The 15,679-nt window shown below is 43.7% G+C and overlaps 1 protein-coding gene and 1 long non-coding RNA gene across 3 annotated transcripts; one reads left to right on the top strand and one right to left on the bottom strand.

Moving 5' to 3' along the window:
* The first annotated feature begins 881 nt into the window (after positions 1-881).
* Positions 882-3,678, top strand: LOC310889190 (uncharacterized protein). Its single transcript, XM_083816298.1, has 2 exons — positions 882-3,322; positions 3,665-3,678. The coding sequence occupies exon 1, from the start codon at positions 1,333-1,335 to the stop codon at positions 3,055-3,057; it is 1,725 nt and encodes a 574-aa protein (XP_083672424.1). The 5' UTR covers positions 882-1,332; the 3' UTR covers positions 3,058-3,322; positions 3,665-3,678.
* Positions 3,679-4,468: 790 nt separating this feature from the next.
* LOC310889091 lies at positions 4,469-15,351 on the bottom strand. 2 transcript variants are annotated; one of them, XR_014576375.1, is made up of 3 exons: positions 12,456-15,351; positions 5,768-5,898; positions 4,469-4,771 (listed from the first exon to the last, which is right to left on the bottom strand). It is a non-coding gene; the product is annotated as an uncharacterized lncRNA (long non-coding RNA). The 2 variants fall into 2 exon arrangements; XR_014576376.1 differs by having other exon boundaries at positions 5,768-5,871.
* Positions 15,352-15,679: the final 328 nt, after the last annotated feature.

Raw genomic sequence — 15,679 nt, 5'->3', positions numbered from 1 at the left:
GGCGGGCACACACACCGCGCCACCCTGTGGTTTTACCTACGTGACCATGGAGAGGACATGGGAAAATGGGATGGAAAATCTACTGCGACCCTAGAGGCACGGGTACGTGAATTGCAAAGGAAAACAATTGGGAAAAAGGAGTTCTCTGAAAAGTTTGCTGCTCCAACTTCCAGCAGGCAGTCCTTTAAACACAGAAACGAAGATTCTGACCAGGACTAGAGGGGCCCTGCCTCCAGCCAGGGGGAGGAAAGGGACAATCGAGTTTATTGGACTGTGTGGATTCGGTGGCCTGGCACGTCAGACGCACAGAAGTATAAGGCTTTGGTAGACACCGGTGCACAATGTACTCTAATGCCATCAAGCTATAAAGGGCCAGAGCCCATCTGTATTTATGGTGTGACGGGGGGATCCCAGCAGTTAACTGTATTGGAGGCTGAAGTGAGTCTAACCGGTAATGAGTGGCAAAAGCACCGTATTGTGACTGGCCCAGATGCTCCGTGCATCCTTGGCATAGACTATCTTAGAAGAGGATATTTCAAGGACCCAAAAGGGTTCCGCTGGGCTTTTGGCATAGCTGCTTTGGAGACAGAAGACATTAAACAGTTGTCTACCTTGCCTGGTCTCTCAGAGGACCCTTCTGTTGTGGGGTTGCTGAGGGTTGAAGAACAGCAAGTGCCAATCGCTACCACAACTGTGCACCGGCGGCAATATCGCACCAACCGAGACTCCCTGAGTCCCATCCATAAGCTAATTCGTCAACTGGAGAGCTAAGGAGTGATCAGCAAGACTCATTCACCTTTTAATAGTCCTATATGGCCAGTGCGAAAGTCTAATGGTGAGTGGAGACTAGCAGTGGACTATTGTGGCCTGAACGAAGTCACGCCACCACTGAGTGCTGCAGTGCCGGACATGCTAGAACTCCAGTAGGAACTGGAATCAAAGGCAGCCAAGTGGTATGCCACAATTGATATCGCTAATGCATTTTTCTCCATCCCTCTAGCAGCACAGTGCAGGCCACAGTTTGCTTTCACTTGGAGGGGAGTCCAATATACTTGGAATCGGCTGCCCCAGGGGTGCAAACACAGCCCTACCATTTGCCATGGACTGATCCAGTCTGCGCTGGAGCAGGGGGAAGCTCCTGAACACCTGCAGTACATCGATGACATCATTGTGTGGGGTGACACTGCAGAAGAAGTTTTCGAGAAAGGGAAGAAAATAGTCCAAATCCTTCTGAAGGCCGGTTTTGCCATAAAACAGAATAAAGTTAAAGGACCTGCACGAGAGATCCAGTTTTTAGGAATAAAATGGCAAGATGGACGTCGTCAAATCCCAATGGATGTGATCAACAAAATAACAGCTATGTCTCCACCAACTAGCAAAAAAGAAACACAAACTTTCCTAGGTGTCGTGGGGTTTTGGAGAATGCATATTCCAAATTACAGTCTGATTGTAAACCCGCTCTACCAAGTAACCCGTAAGAAGAATGCTTTTGAATGGGGCCCTGAGCAACGACAAGCCTTTGAGCAAATTAAGCAGGAAATAGTTCATGCAGTAGCCCTCGGGCCAGTCCGAACAGGACCAGATGTAAAGAATGTGCTCTACACCGCAGCCGGGGAGAATGGTCCCACCTGGAGCCTCTGGCAGAAAGAACCTGGGGAAACTCGAGGTCGACCCCTGGGGTTTTGGAGTCGGGGATACAGAGGATCTGAAGCCCGCTATACTCCAACTGAAAAGGAGATACTGGCAGCATATGAAGGAGTTCGATCTGCTTCGGAAGTGGTCGGTACTGAAGCGCAGCTCCTCCTGGCACCCCGACTGCCGGTACTAGGCTGGATGTTCAAAGGAAGGGTCCCCTCTACACATCATGCAACTGATGCTACATGGAGCAAGTGGGTTGCACTGATTACTCAGCGGGCTCGAATAGGAAACCCCAGTCGCCCAGGAATCTTGGAGGTGATTATGGACTGGCCAGAAGGCAAATACTTTGGGATATCATCAGAGGAGGAGGTGGTTCGTGCTGAAGAAGCCCCACTGTACAACAAGCTACCGGAAAATGAGAAGAAATATGCCCTGTTCACTGACGGGTCCTGTCGTATTGTGGGAAAGCATCGGAGATGGAAAGCTGCTGTATGGAGTCCTACACGACGAGTTGCAGAAGCTGCTGAGGGAGAAGGTGAATCGAGTCAGTTGGCAGAAGTGAAAGCCATTCAGCTGGCTTTAGATATTGCTGAACGAGAAAAGTGGCCAGTTCTCTATCTCTCTACTGATTCATGGATGGTAGCAAATGCCCTGTGGGGGTGGTTACAGCAATGGAAGCAGAACAACTGGCAGCGCAGGGGCAAGCCCATCTGGGCTGCGGCATTGTGGCAAGATATTGCTGCCCGGGTAGAGAACCTGGTTGTAAAGGTACGCCATGTAGATGCTCATGTGCCCAAGAATCGGGCTACTGAAGAACATCAAAACAACCAGCAGGTGGATCAGGCTGCTAAGATTGAAGTGGCTCAGGTGGACCTGGACTGGCAACATAAAGGTGAATTATTTATAGCCCGATGGGCCCATGACACCTCAGGCCATCAAGGTAGAGATGCAACCTACAGATGGGCTCGTGATCGAGGGGTGGACCTGACCATGGACACTATAGCACAGGTTATTCATGACTGTGAAACATGTGCTGCAATCAAGCAAGCCAAACGGTCAAAACCTCTTTGGTATGGAGGACGATGGCTGAAATATAAATATGGAGAGGCCTGGCAGATTGATTACATCACACTCCCTCAAACCCGCAACGGCAAGCGCCACGTACTTACAATGGTGGAAGCAACCACCGGATGGCTGGAAACATATCCTGTGCCCCATGCCACCGCCCGGAACACTATCCTGGGCCTTGAAAAGCAAGTCCTATGGCGACATGGCACCCCAGAGAGAATTGAGTCAGACAACGGGACTCATTTCCAAAACAACCTTATAGACACTTGGGCATTGGTATTGAGTGGGTGTATCACATCCCCTATCATGCACCAGCCTCTGGGAAAGTTGAACAATACAATGGACTGTTGAAGACTACACTGAAAGCAATGGGTGCTGGGACATTCAAAAATTGGGATACACATTTGGCAAAGGCCACCTGGTTAGTCAATACCAGGGGATCTGCCAACCGAGCTGGACCTGCCCAATCAAACCTGTTACGCACTGTAGAAGGGGATAAAGTTCCTGTAGTGCACGTAAGAAACATGCTGGGTAAAACAGTCTGGGCTACTCCTGCCTCAGGAAAAGGCAAACCCATTCGTGGAATTGCTTTTGCTCAGGAACCTGGATGCACGTGGTGGGTAATGCAAAAGAATGGGGAGGTCCGGTGTGTACCTCAAGGGGATTTGATACTGGGTGAGAATAGCCCATGAGTTGAATTGTAGTATGTTAATTATTATATAATACTGTATATCATCACTACCATGATTGCTATATATCATAGATGAAGATTAATTAGAATGTATTGGAAAGAGTGTAACCTGAGCATGACATAAATGGTATGGAATAAGGGGTGGATATCTGTCCTGGTTCCAGTTAGGACAGAGTTAATTTTCCCTCATAGTAGCTGGTAGGGTGCTATGTTTTGGATTAGGATGAGAAGAGCGCTGATAACATGCTGATGTTTTAATTGTTGCAGAGCAGTGTTTACACCACGCCAAGGACTTTTCGGCTTCTCGCTCTGTCCTGCCAGCGAGCAGGCTGGGGGTGCAGCAGGAGCTGGGAGGGGACAGACCCAGGACAGCTGACCCAAACTGGCCAAAGGGGTATTCCATACCATCTGACGTCATGCTAAACAATATATAGGGGTGGCTGGCTGGGGTGGGGGGGCCGGCTGCTCGGGGATAGGCTGGGCATCGGTCAGCGGGTGGTGAGCAATTGCATTGTGCATCACTTGTTTCTTACACATTATTATTATTAATACTATTATCATTATCACTATTATTACTATTATTGTTATTATTATATTCCTGTCTTAATAAACTGTCTCTATCTCAACTCACCGGCTTCACTTTCCCGTTTCTCTCCCCCATCCCAGAGAGGGAGGGGGGAGGGTGAGCGAACGGCTGTGTGGTGTTTAGCTGCCAGCCGGGTTAAACCACAACACTGCCCAAGCTGACGGCTTAGCTCTGGTCTGTGTATATCGTGAGCTTTGTTGTGCAGGGTGGAAGTGAATTTCTGTAATGAAAAACTGTCCAGTGCTGTATGATACCATGTTTATTTCACACAGAAGCAAGGTGGGAGGGAGGGAGGGGGGGAAGGAGGGGAGGAAGGGAGGGAGGGAGGGAGGAGGGAAGGGAGGAAGGAATGAAGGAAGGGAGGAAGGAAGGAAGGAAGGAAGGAAGGAAGGAAGGAAGGAAGGAAGGAAGGAAGGAAGGAAGGAAGGAAGGAAGGAAGGCAGGGAGGGAGGGAGGGAGGGAGGGAGGGAGGGAGGGAGGGAGGGAGGAAGGAAGGAGTATCATGGAACTGACATTTTGAAGTACATTCTAATGCATTTGGACTCAAATATAAACATGCTTATAAAAATGTTGAAAATGTGTTTTCATGAGTACAGCTTCTCAAATTCTTGCTGTCACCAAGACAGACTTGTGATTTTGTAGCAGCATATGTGGCATATTGGCATATTTGAGAAGTTAACAAGGATTGACACTTTTGCAATAGTCTCTTTTCTCCTGATTCCATAATGGCCAGCTCCTGGTACAGCGGCAGCTATGACCATCTTCCTCTGTGAACATATACCACGTACCTGTGGGAATACAGTAAATGTTATTTAATATTAACATGACATTTCTGTAAATGTTATTTTCTTCAACTGTTCTGTTTGGATGTGTTCTGGTTTTTATGTAATCATCTCCTGAGGATGAACAGTAGTGCTCTGAGGATTTAAACATGAACAAACTAATTTCTTGTTCACTGCAGTTTTGAAAACATGAGAGCAGAGGTTAGGAAATGCACTGATCCTTAAAAGAAAGGATAAATTCAAGTGGTTTTAAGGTCTGGTGATTTTTTCCTCCACAGCATGACTTAGCACAAATCATACTGAAGCTGCGGGCTGAAACTGTATTAGTAGACAGCATACTTGACTGCCCTTTGAGTGCTCTGCAGGTGCCAGAGTTGTTCAGGTCCAGTTCTCCAAGTAGGAAGGTCAGTGAAGATGAAGACAACTTTGTATTTCCACCTGACTGGCTTATTTCAGTCATTTTTATCTATCAAAAATTGACCGTTGTGCCAGCTAGTAAGCAGCACTTATTACCTGTATATCAAGATCTATATATCTAAATCAACCCCCTTGCAAAGATTTTAGAAACCAAGGTGCTAAAAATGGTGAAGCTCTGCCATATTGGGTGGGTTTGAGAAGCAAGATAAAGCATACCGTGAAATGCACTTTAAGCAAGTATTACAAGGTGATGGTAAAGTGCATGTTTTAACCATAGCACACAACTGGAGTCCTAGAAAGGCATGGTGACAACCACAGAGACAAAGGATTTTTAGGAAAACACCTTTCAAAATCTTCAGTAGGGAGGACTGCATATTGAAGGACTGTAAAAATGAAGAACGGCTTTTTCTGGTTTACTACTTAAATAAAGGAAAAGCAATTTCAGTCCTAAGAATTCATTTTATCTGCCTGAAATTACATCTATATCTAATGCCTCCTCCAATAATGACAAAAGGTCTCTTACTACCTCAGGAGAAAAGATCTGAAACATAGCTCGGGTACTATGCAAAGAAGAAATCCACACACCTGAGTTTCATCTTTTTTGCAGCCTTCTATGGTCTTACTTCAGCTGATCTAGGTGTGTTCCTGAAGAAACAAACTTCCTGTACCACAGTGGTTCATCAGCATTCCTTGGGAGAGCAGGTTTTAATCAGTGCCTGTGCAAGAAATACTTGCCATTCAACAGTTTTAATTTTCCACAGACAGAAAGTGAAACTATCCATTTACAAACATGAAGTCAAGCTAACCTAACGTTAAAATGAACACACAAAGTAATAAATAAATAAATAAATGGAAATAATAAAAAATTTAACAAAATTATCTAGCTATGCAGGTAAGTTCAGGGAAAGTTGTAATCCAGAATTCCACCTGCACACATTCTGTTATAATACAGAAAAAGGTAGACAAATACTTAGCAAGAGCTATACTGAATGATGTCTGAAACTGAGTCTCACCCTAATTAAATAGGCTGTCCACTAAGAAAGAATCTAAATATGACTTCCTCTGAAATATATTTAAAGAACTTATTTGGTGTTTAGGCTTCTAATAGTCTTTGCACAGTAAGATAACAAAGAAAATGATGTGAAATTCCATTATTTCACATATAGATTGGTTACACATAGAGACAGAACAACAGAAATCAGGAAGAAGCTAGTAGCAGCAACAGCAGCAACAGCAACCTAGAAAAGAAAGTGTTCTTTCTGATTAACTTTTGTGTTCCATGTAAGCATTACCAAAGATTAACTGCCAAATCCAAGGAAAACTATAATAAAATCAGCAAGTTCAAGGGCATATATAGTCTACTTCTCAAGAGGAAAGGTCACATCCTTAGTGTTACAAATGACTATCTAGATTCAAACATCATCCAGGGAATTAACTGGACATCACCATGACTGGAGTGCTTAGAAGACAGAAAAATCAGTGCAGTTTCAACCTTTGAAAAAAGTACTGATGTTCCTAAGTAATTCATGCTGTTCATACTTAGTTTTTAAATAGTGTCAGTCATTATCATTACCAATACAAAGCAATGAGTCCTTGACAAACTGACTTTAGATAAATGGTGAGCATACAACACAGAAGCTGAGGTGATGTACTCAGTGCTGACGGCAATGCAATTAGGTGGTCCTTGGTCACCAAGGCCAAGGTGTTCACACCTGGGAGCCTCTCCTAAGCACTTGGTATTCTTTCTTCTTTCCTCAGTTGATGGTTCAAGCCCTCTGTTCCTTCCCAAAAAGTGCAGGAATTGATTTCATTTGCTCTTGACAACTTCTTTTGGGGATCGGGACATGTTTCAGTTGTATGCATTCAGCAGGTGCCACCAGACATCTTTCTTGCCTGTCCCAGTGGATTATCTTGGTGCTGCCAGGCATTTTTGTCATCTGGATACCTGGTGACAAGTTTCCAATTCTTGTTTCACAGGTGAGCATTGACACAGTGAAAACTCAATAACGAAAGTTATTAAGCAGGTATTCTTTATTATGGCACCAGGTGTGGGGGGGATCACTACGCCTAACACACACACTCTAAGGGTTACCGGCAGTATGCTTACATTAGTGGGATATATATACATCTTCATTTCATTTTCCCCGTAAGTCTCTCGCACAGCCATCAGGTCTCTGAAGAATCAGTCAGGTAGGTTCCCGTCTCTAGTCTCTATTCGTACCGGTACTGGAGTCCTTGGGCGGTCGTCCGGCGCACTCTGGTGGTCTTTGATGAAGGGCAGAAGTCTTCCTCGCTGCTAATTTTGGCCTTTCCTGTCTTTGACAGACTTCATCGGTCAAGCCAGTTCTTGCTGGTTCCATTATCTATGCATACAGTCTTTTACTCCCTTATCTTTGGGTCGTTAACCTACGATTGTGCCAGCTCAGACCTAGCAATCACCATCCTTTATCTTGTTTCCTGTCTCAAGTCCCCCCTTTTCTTTAGCCTAAGCAAATTCTTTTGCTTATAACAATCCTTCTTGGTTCAAAGATTTCATAAAATTCTTACCAGTTTTGCCCTGGTGCTTGTTTTGATTACACTTCCGGGTTTCATAATCATCTAGTCCTTTCATACAGCACCAAAAGGCACACTGTACCACTACACAGGTCAAGAATACTAGTAAAAGGAAGATCAATATTCCTCTAAACAATTGCTTAAGCCAAGAAAAGTTGGGTAACCAAGAGGTCGTTTTGTTGCATAATTCTCAAAAACCCCATGAGGTGTCATCTTGAACTACCTTATGTAGGATCTTGGTCTTTTCAAATACATATATGTAGAGAGAGAGAGAGAGATCAGTCTCAATTCGTCCTGCCTCATTTACATACATACAGCAACTAATATTTATTCAAGTGCATACTTCCCCTTGGGAGGCAAATAAAAGGTCTAGTGCCTAAAACGTTCTTATTGATTTGTTCTAGTTGCTTGCCCAAAACTATAATATGTTGTTGCAAATATTGGTTTCCCACTTGTGTTACATCTTCTCCTTTGTACGGCATTCAGTAAGGCCTGCCATCCAGTATCTCAAAAGGAGCTTAGTTTTACCAGTACATATTGGTTTCTTGACAGATTTTACCAGTCTGTTGTTTTATCAAATGGTTCATGGTTTTTCACTTGGCCACTTGCCTGTGGCCTATACGGAGTGTGTTGTTGCCAATCGATCCCCAGCACTTTGCTGACTTGTTGGGTCAGTTCTGCAGTTAAGTGTGGTCCCCTGCCAGATGACATTACTGAGGGTATACCAAGTCTCGGTATCATTTCATTCAACAAGACTTTGGACACTTCTCTGGCTTTCTTAGTTCTACATGGGAATGCTCCTGGCCATCTGGAAAAGGTGTCCGTTAGTGCCAATAGGCATCTAAACCCCCCCTTTTCTTGGGAGTTCGAAAAAATCAATTTGCCACTGTTTCCCAGGAACATTTCCCTTCCCTATTGTTCCTGTTTGCGGTTTGATTCCTGCCTGTGGATTATTTTTAAGACATATGACACGTTGTTTCGATACCTGTCTGTCAATGGCATACAAATTAGGTCCTATCCATTTTCTACTTGAAAACTGTTATCTACTTAACTGTTATCTAACTTAACTACTTAAAAACTTCAGCTCCCCAGCATGGTATATTATGTTCTCCAAATACCATCCAATATCATATGGTATCACAATTCTCCCATCAGTTATTTGTGTTAAACCTGTACGTAACACTTTCCATTTACATCTTCAATTAATTGCTTATTGATCTTAGAATATTCTACTTCATTTTCTAAGACTTTTGTTAATGCCTGGTTTTCTGTTCCTGCTACTAGTGCCAAAATTTGACTCTCAGATGCCCGTTCTGCTGCCCCTTTGGCTTCTGCATCAGCCAATCCATTTCCTCTTTCAATATCAGCATCCCCTGTTCGATGTCCTTTACAGTGCAAAATGGCAACTTTAGCTCTTCTGCATGTTTAATTGAGGATGATGAGTCCTCTCTCCTTCCAAATTGCCCCACATGCATGCACCACACTAAAGGCATATTTCAAATCTGTCCAAATGTTAATTCTTTTCCCTTTTGCCAGCTCAAGAGCTCCTACCAAGACGATGATTTCAGCCTTTTGGGCTGATGTTTGTTACCACATATCCTGGGAGGTGAAGTCCTTGACGGACGAAGGTGCTGTCATCTATATACCAGTCCTTTGCATCTTCTAGGGGTGGTTGGCTGGAGTATACTGTGTCCATGGTCTTGATGCAAAAAACTCTGATACTAAGGAAAGAGGCTGGGTTCACAGTATTAAAGCAAAAAAAAAAAAAAATTAGTAAACTAATAGTCCATTCTACACATTCCTTTTCTTCTTGAGTAGCTATCAACACGTCATTTACATATTGCAAGTGTCCCCTTTCCCTGAAGGGGTTTTCCAAGCTTCAAGATTACAGGCTACTTGGTTTCTGAATATGGTGAGGCTATTCTTGAACCCCTGTGATAACACAGTGCAAGTAAGCTGAGTTTTTCGTCCTCTATTAGGATTTTCTCATCCAAAGGCAAAGAGTTTCTGGCTTTCAGGTGCCATGGGCAGGCAGAAAAAGGCATCCTTTAAACCTAGTACCGTGAACCAAACTTGACTCTTCTCTAATTTTGTCAAAAGGTTGTAGGGGTTGGCTACTACAGCATATAAATCTTTTGTTATCCTATTGTTGGCCCTTAAATCCTGAACTATATGACAGGTTCCATCTGCCTTTCTAACCGGGCCTATATGGAGTGTTATATTCTGACTCACATTCTACTAATAGTCCATATTTAAGAAAGTTATTGATTATTCCTTCCATTCCCCTTCTGTCTTTCACCTTTAGTGGGTATTGCTTTTTGCATACTTTGGGAGCATTTTCCTTCAATTCACTTTTTTTTTTTTTCACAGGTACTATATTCTTTGCTCCCCCAGGTATTCCTGTAGCCCAAACTCCCAGATACACTTGGTTCATAATTACATCCATTCAGGGAGTCCTATCTGGAGCTTTCTCTGGACTCGCCACGCATAGATAGACTTCAGAGCTTAATATGTTACTTTTATTTCCATTTTCCTTTGTTCAAAAGAAAATTTTGCATCCAATTTTTCCAGCAAGTCCCTTCCTAAGAAGGGCCTTAGCAAATAGGGTAAGTATAAAAATTGATGTATTACAATCATTTTTCCCAGTTTAAATTTCAAAAATTGCAAAAAAATAACTTTTCCTCTTGGCAGTTGCTCCTATTACTTTTACAGACTCAGCATTTTCCAGAATCAATTTTTGGATTAATACAGAGAAAGAAGCTCCTGTATCCAACTGTTGTGGTTTAACCCGGTCAGCAGCTAAGCACCACACAGCCGTTCACTCACCCTCCCCCCTCCCTCTCTGGGATGGGGGAGAGAAACGGGAAAGTGAAGCATGTGTGTTGAGATAAAGACAGTTTATTAAGACAGGAAAACAATAATAATAATAATGATAATAGTACTACTAATAATAATGTGTACGGAACAAGTGATGCACGATGCTCACTACCCGCTGACCGATGCCCAGCCTATCCCTGAGCAGCCGGCCCCCCACCCCGGCCAGCCACCCCTATATATTGTTTAGCATGACGTCAGGTGGTATGGAATACCCCTTTGGCCAGTTTGGGTCAGCTGTCCTGGGTCTGTCCCCTCCCAGCTCCTGCTGCACCCCCAGCCTGCCCGCAGGCAGGACAGAGCGAGAAGCCGAAAAGTCCTTGGCCTGGTGTAAACACTGCTCTGCAACAATTAAAACATCAGGATGTTATCAACACTCTTCGCATCCTAATCCAAAACATAGCACCCTACCAGCTACTAGGAGGAAAATTATCTCTATCCTAACTGAAACCAGGACACCAACAAAAACATCCATGCCTCTCTCTTCATTCCCTAGGTTTATTTCAACCGTTGAATCCGCTAGGGTAGATTCCCCAGTTCCCCGTCAATCTGTGCTTATGTGGGGCCCGTGTTTTATTCCAATGTTCCTTGCTTCTCTTTCCCCTAGAGGGGCATTCATTCTCCCAGTGTCCCTTCCGTCTACATATAGCACATTGATCTCCCCCTAGTGGCTCTCTCAGCCTCCTCTCTCTCTACCCCTCAAGCCTCCTGTAAGGTTGCCGCCAACATTCTTTTGTCTTTCTTCTTCTTTTTTTTTCTATTTTTTTTTCTTTTTTTCTATTTTTTTCTATTTTTTTAGTTGGTCCAAAAATTCTGTAGGGGTTTCTTTCAGACCTTGTTGAATACTATACAGGGTTGAATGATTTATAGCTTTTGGAACTGGTTCTCGATTCCCAATTTAACCATATTTTGGTATTTACATAACCGTTCATAATTTCCAGGGTGATTAGGGTCTCAGTAGGGGTCGGTCAGGGGAATGCAATCATCTGCAGTTTCCTGAGCAGTCCCATTGGCAATCTGAGCTCGCACATGAACTCAGGCTCTTTTAAGAATTAGATGCTTTTCTGTTTCCATCATCTCCCCCAACATTAGATCAATGTCTCCCCAGTCTGGACCCTGATTTTTTTTAATTTATTTTTCTCCATTAAGTCCACCATTAGTTACAATACTTAATATAGTTCTTATGATTAACATTTTCTCCAGGTGGCCCACCAATGTCCTTCCAATGGGCCAAGATACAACCCAGAGGGGTCTTTTTATCAATAGTAATTCTATTCAATTGAAATTCTTCCATTGTGATGTCTTTTCTCCATCTCTTACACTTCGTCCGTCTCCAGCTGTATTCCTCACGGCATAGTGGAACTGCAGATCAGGACTCTGCACTCGCTTCACCATGATGTTGCATTTCACTCACACAGCACAATCACACAATCACACAAAGAGGCCCCTTACACTTCTCATTCATACCACTTGAATATATCACTTAGAAAAATAACCAAACTCATTTGTATAGTAAATTGTGAACCAATAACCGTTTGCCTCAGATCCTTATCAAACATTTTAAGTCAAATCCTAATACACGGTACCAGACTTTTACAACAGATGACAATACTTATGGCACACAACTCCTGCTGTTGTAGCCAGGAGAACCCAAGTTACCATTCCACAGGGTACAGCCCTTATTCTGCTACTGCCTTATTCATAGGATTCCACAGAATATACAATATACCATGTACCCTGGTACTGCCTTCCAGGAATTCCCAACCCACGGCGAGCACCACCGCTCTTTACCTCGTGTAGGACATCTCCTCATGACTTACAGGTATCCACTTATTTTACAACATACCTGGTCCATTTTTGATGGTCCTTGTCTGTCCCTGCAATGATCTGAATGAGTAGGGGAGTCCTCCTGAGAACTCTCGGGGATGCCCAGCAGAGTCCCGTCCTCAGCAGGTCCCGCAGCCAGACAGAGAGGGTCCCATCTGGGGTGCCAAATTGACTTGCAGAAACCAGACTCGATAACCTCAGAATGGTTTTAAAGCAGGTGTGTTTATTTGGCACTGCGCACACGCGCCGGCCGCAAGGGGGATAGCTCCACCTAACTTGCGCACCAAAGGTTACTGGCAGTGTGCTTCTGTTAGCTGTATATATAGAGATATTCATTTCATTTCCCGTAAGTCTCTTCTATATTCATCAGGTCTCCAAAGAATCATTCACGTAGGTTCCCACCCCTATTCTCGTGCGTACTGGAGCCCTTGCGTGGTCGTCCGGCGCACTCTGGTGGTCTTCCGTTGAAGGGCAGAAGTCTTCCTAGCTGCTAATCTTCTGGCCTTTCCTGTCTTTGACAGACTTCATCGGTCAAGCCAGTTCTTGCTGGTTCCGTTATCTATGCATACAGTCTTTTACTCCCTTATCTTTGGGTCGTTAACCTACGATTGTGCTAGCTCAGACCTAGCAATCACCATCCTTTATCTTGTTCCCAGTCTCACACAGAGAAAGCCACGTTCCTCATGGATGTCGGAAGTCTTGTTTTCATTTCCCATGGAGCTTTTGCAGACCTCTGCTCAGTGAGTCTCACTGCTGGAGACCCCTGTATGTTCTACAGGGAGTCCTGGTACCCTAAGTGACCTAAGGCGTGGATTTCACAGCTGAACTGGAAGCCTGAGCGATGCATAAGCCTTAGTTATTGCGTCCCGTTCCTTCATTAGATCTCTACCTATCTACGTATGGACAAGATTGTCAGGTGTTGTTTTTTAACCTTCTGTGGTAATTTTACACGGGTGGGTGGCCGAGCTCCACCTCAGCGGCTCTCTCACTCCGCCTCTTCAGAGGGAAAAGGGGAGAAAATACGATGCAAAGGGCTCAAGGGTTGAGATAAGGACGAGGAGATCGCTCAACAATCATCGTGACAGGCAAAACAGACTCAGAGTAGGGAGACAGTAAGATTTATTACCTATTACTAACAAGCTACAGAAGTGAGAAACAAAGGAAAGAATCCAAAAGCTGATTCCCACAGGCAGCAGCTCTTCAAGAACTGCTCCCACACGGCTCTGTACCATGGGGTCCATCCCCCAGGAGCAAACTGCTCCAGCACGGGTCCCCCACGGATGGCAGATCCCCGCGGACACCCTGCGCCTGCGTGGGCTCCTCTCCACAGGCTGCAGCGTGGAGATCTGCTCCGTGTGGGGCCCATGGGCTGCAGGGGGACAGCCTGCTTCACCATGGTCCTCACCACAAGCTGCAGGGGACTTCTGCTCTGGGGCCCAGAGTACCTCTCCCCCATCTTTCTTCACTAACCTTGGTGCCTGCAAGGCTGTTTCTCACTCCCCTCTCCCAGCTGCTGTGAAGCAGCCTTTTTTGTTACTTTTTTTTCCCCTTTCTTAAATATGCTCTCACAGAGGTGCAAACAACATAGCTTATTGGCTTGGCCCTGGTCAGCAGTGGGGCCCGTATCTAACGTGGGGCAGCTTCTAGATTCTTCTCACAGAAGCCACCCCTATGGCCCGCTGCTACCACAACCTTGCCACTTAAACCCACTATACCTTCCAGTACCCATTAATCACTGAATTGAAAAAGCCAATCTGAAAGCAAGGAATGGATTTCCAACAAAAACTGAGAGAAGCATTGGAAAAGCTGTTGTGAACAATAGCTCCCTCTTGTGTACTAAAGCAGCAGCAGGTCTGTGTCTGCATAGACCTGAACTTGGAAGTGTGCAAATTTGGTAAAATTGTGAGGAAAGCTTTTACTGTTTCTCAATCTTTATTTATCAACTGAGATTTTCTGTGCACTCAACTATTGTTATTCTGTTGTTAGGAATTCTGTTATTGCAGACTGCAATAACATTCATTCAAATGATATGGATTTAAAATATTCTTTGCTTCTCTCACAGAGCAGTTAAATTGTAAGACAGCATTAGTTAAAAACCAGAGTCACTATTATGAGAAGTTGTGTATTCGATTTTTCTCATTCTTATTCTGAACAGGTTCTGGAAACGTTTCCGGTTTAAGTTAAAATAACATTTCCAGAATTGATGAGGCTATGGAAAAGAACTTCACTGTCCTCACCTAAAAGCTACATTAATGACAAAAATTAGAAGTTGTCTAAGTCAGAAAATGACTTGAAATCATTACGGTTTTTTCCTTTTTTTTTTTTTTTTCAAATCACCAGATTTCAGTTCATTCAAATTAAGCTGTTCTACCTGTAACTGCTGTATATGTCCAGAGCTGAGATACGTGAAAGAATCTGTGAGGGTCTGAATATATCTGTACTTAGACGTGCCTATCAGAACATGAGCAGAGTTATGTTTGTGATGCTTTTATTTTTACATTCACACACGAGAATATCTACCTACCTGGTACTGTTATTAAAATACATTGCTATGACAGTGACATCATTTTATTATTATTATTTTTAGTCATTTGTCTGCTTGAGATTACAATCTACTGCTCTTTAGTAAGTAGAACATAATTCACCCTTTGTCAGCTTAGAGCTTGAATCCAAAATACTACAAGTCTCTGAACTTCTTGGTACTGGTACAAATACATTTGTGCAGTACCTGACTCACTGGGCATGGGAGTGGAAAGAAAATGTTGTTAACATGAAGATCAACTGAAAATGAGAGTAAAACAGTCTTCAGAGCGACATGTGTGAAAGTCACCAAGGAAAAGTTTGAAATAGGGACCATTTTAATGATGTACCTAGATCTAGTAATCATTAGAACTCCTTGTGCTTCTGATAGCCTGTCTCATCCAACCAACATCATAATTTTTTAGAGAAAAGATGCTTTATACTAGGTATATTGTCAGGCTCTGGTTTAACTAAGAACAGTTACTAGCAGTGCAGAAAGAATTCACGATGAGGTGCAGAGCTAGTGACAGTCTTGGCTGTGGCCTTTATGTGTTGTAAATATAAATATTATGATTATAAAAGAGGAAAACAGTGAGAATCTTTGTATTTACAAGGAACTCCAGGTCACACTGGTAGATAGAGGATCTGCAAAGCAACACACCACTACTGAGGTTAGGGGGAAGCAGGCACTAAATCAGCAGTGCATGATGTTGTTGGAAGCAT

This window comes from Anser anser (genome assembly GCF_964211835.1).
Source record: "Anser anser genome assembly, chromosome: Z".
NCBI lineage: Eukaryota > Metazoa > Chordata > Aves > Anseriformes > Anatidae > Anser > Anser anser.
Note: the sequence above shows the minus strand (reverse complement) of the source record. Positions and strands in the feature narration are given on the sequence as shown.

What these genes read in the sequence shown, in the direction of transcription:
- LOC310889190 (XM_083816298.1), top strand. Translation starts at nt 1,333, where the DNA reads ATGGATGTGATCAACAAAATAACAGCTATGTCTCCACCAACTAGCAAA.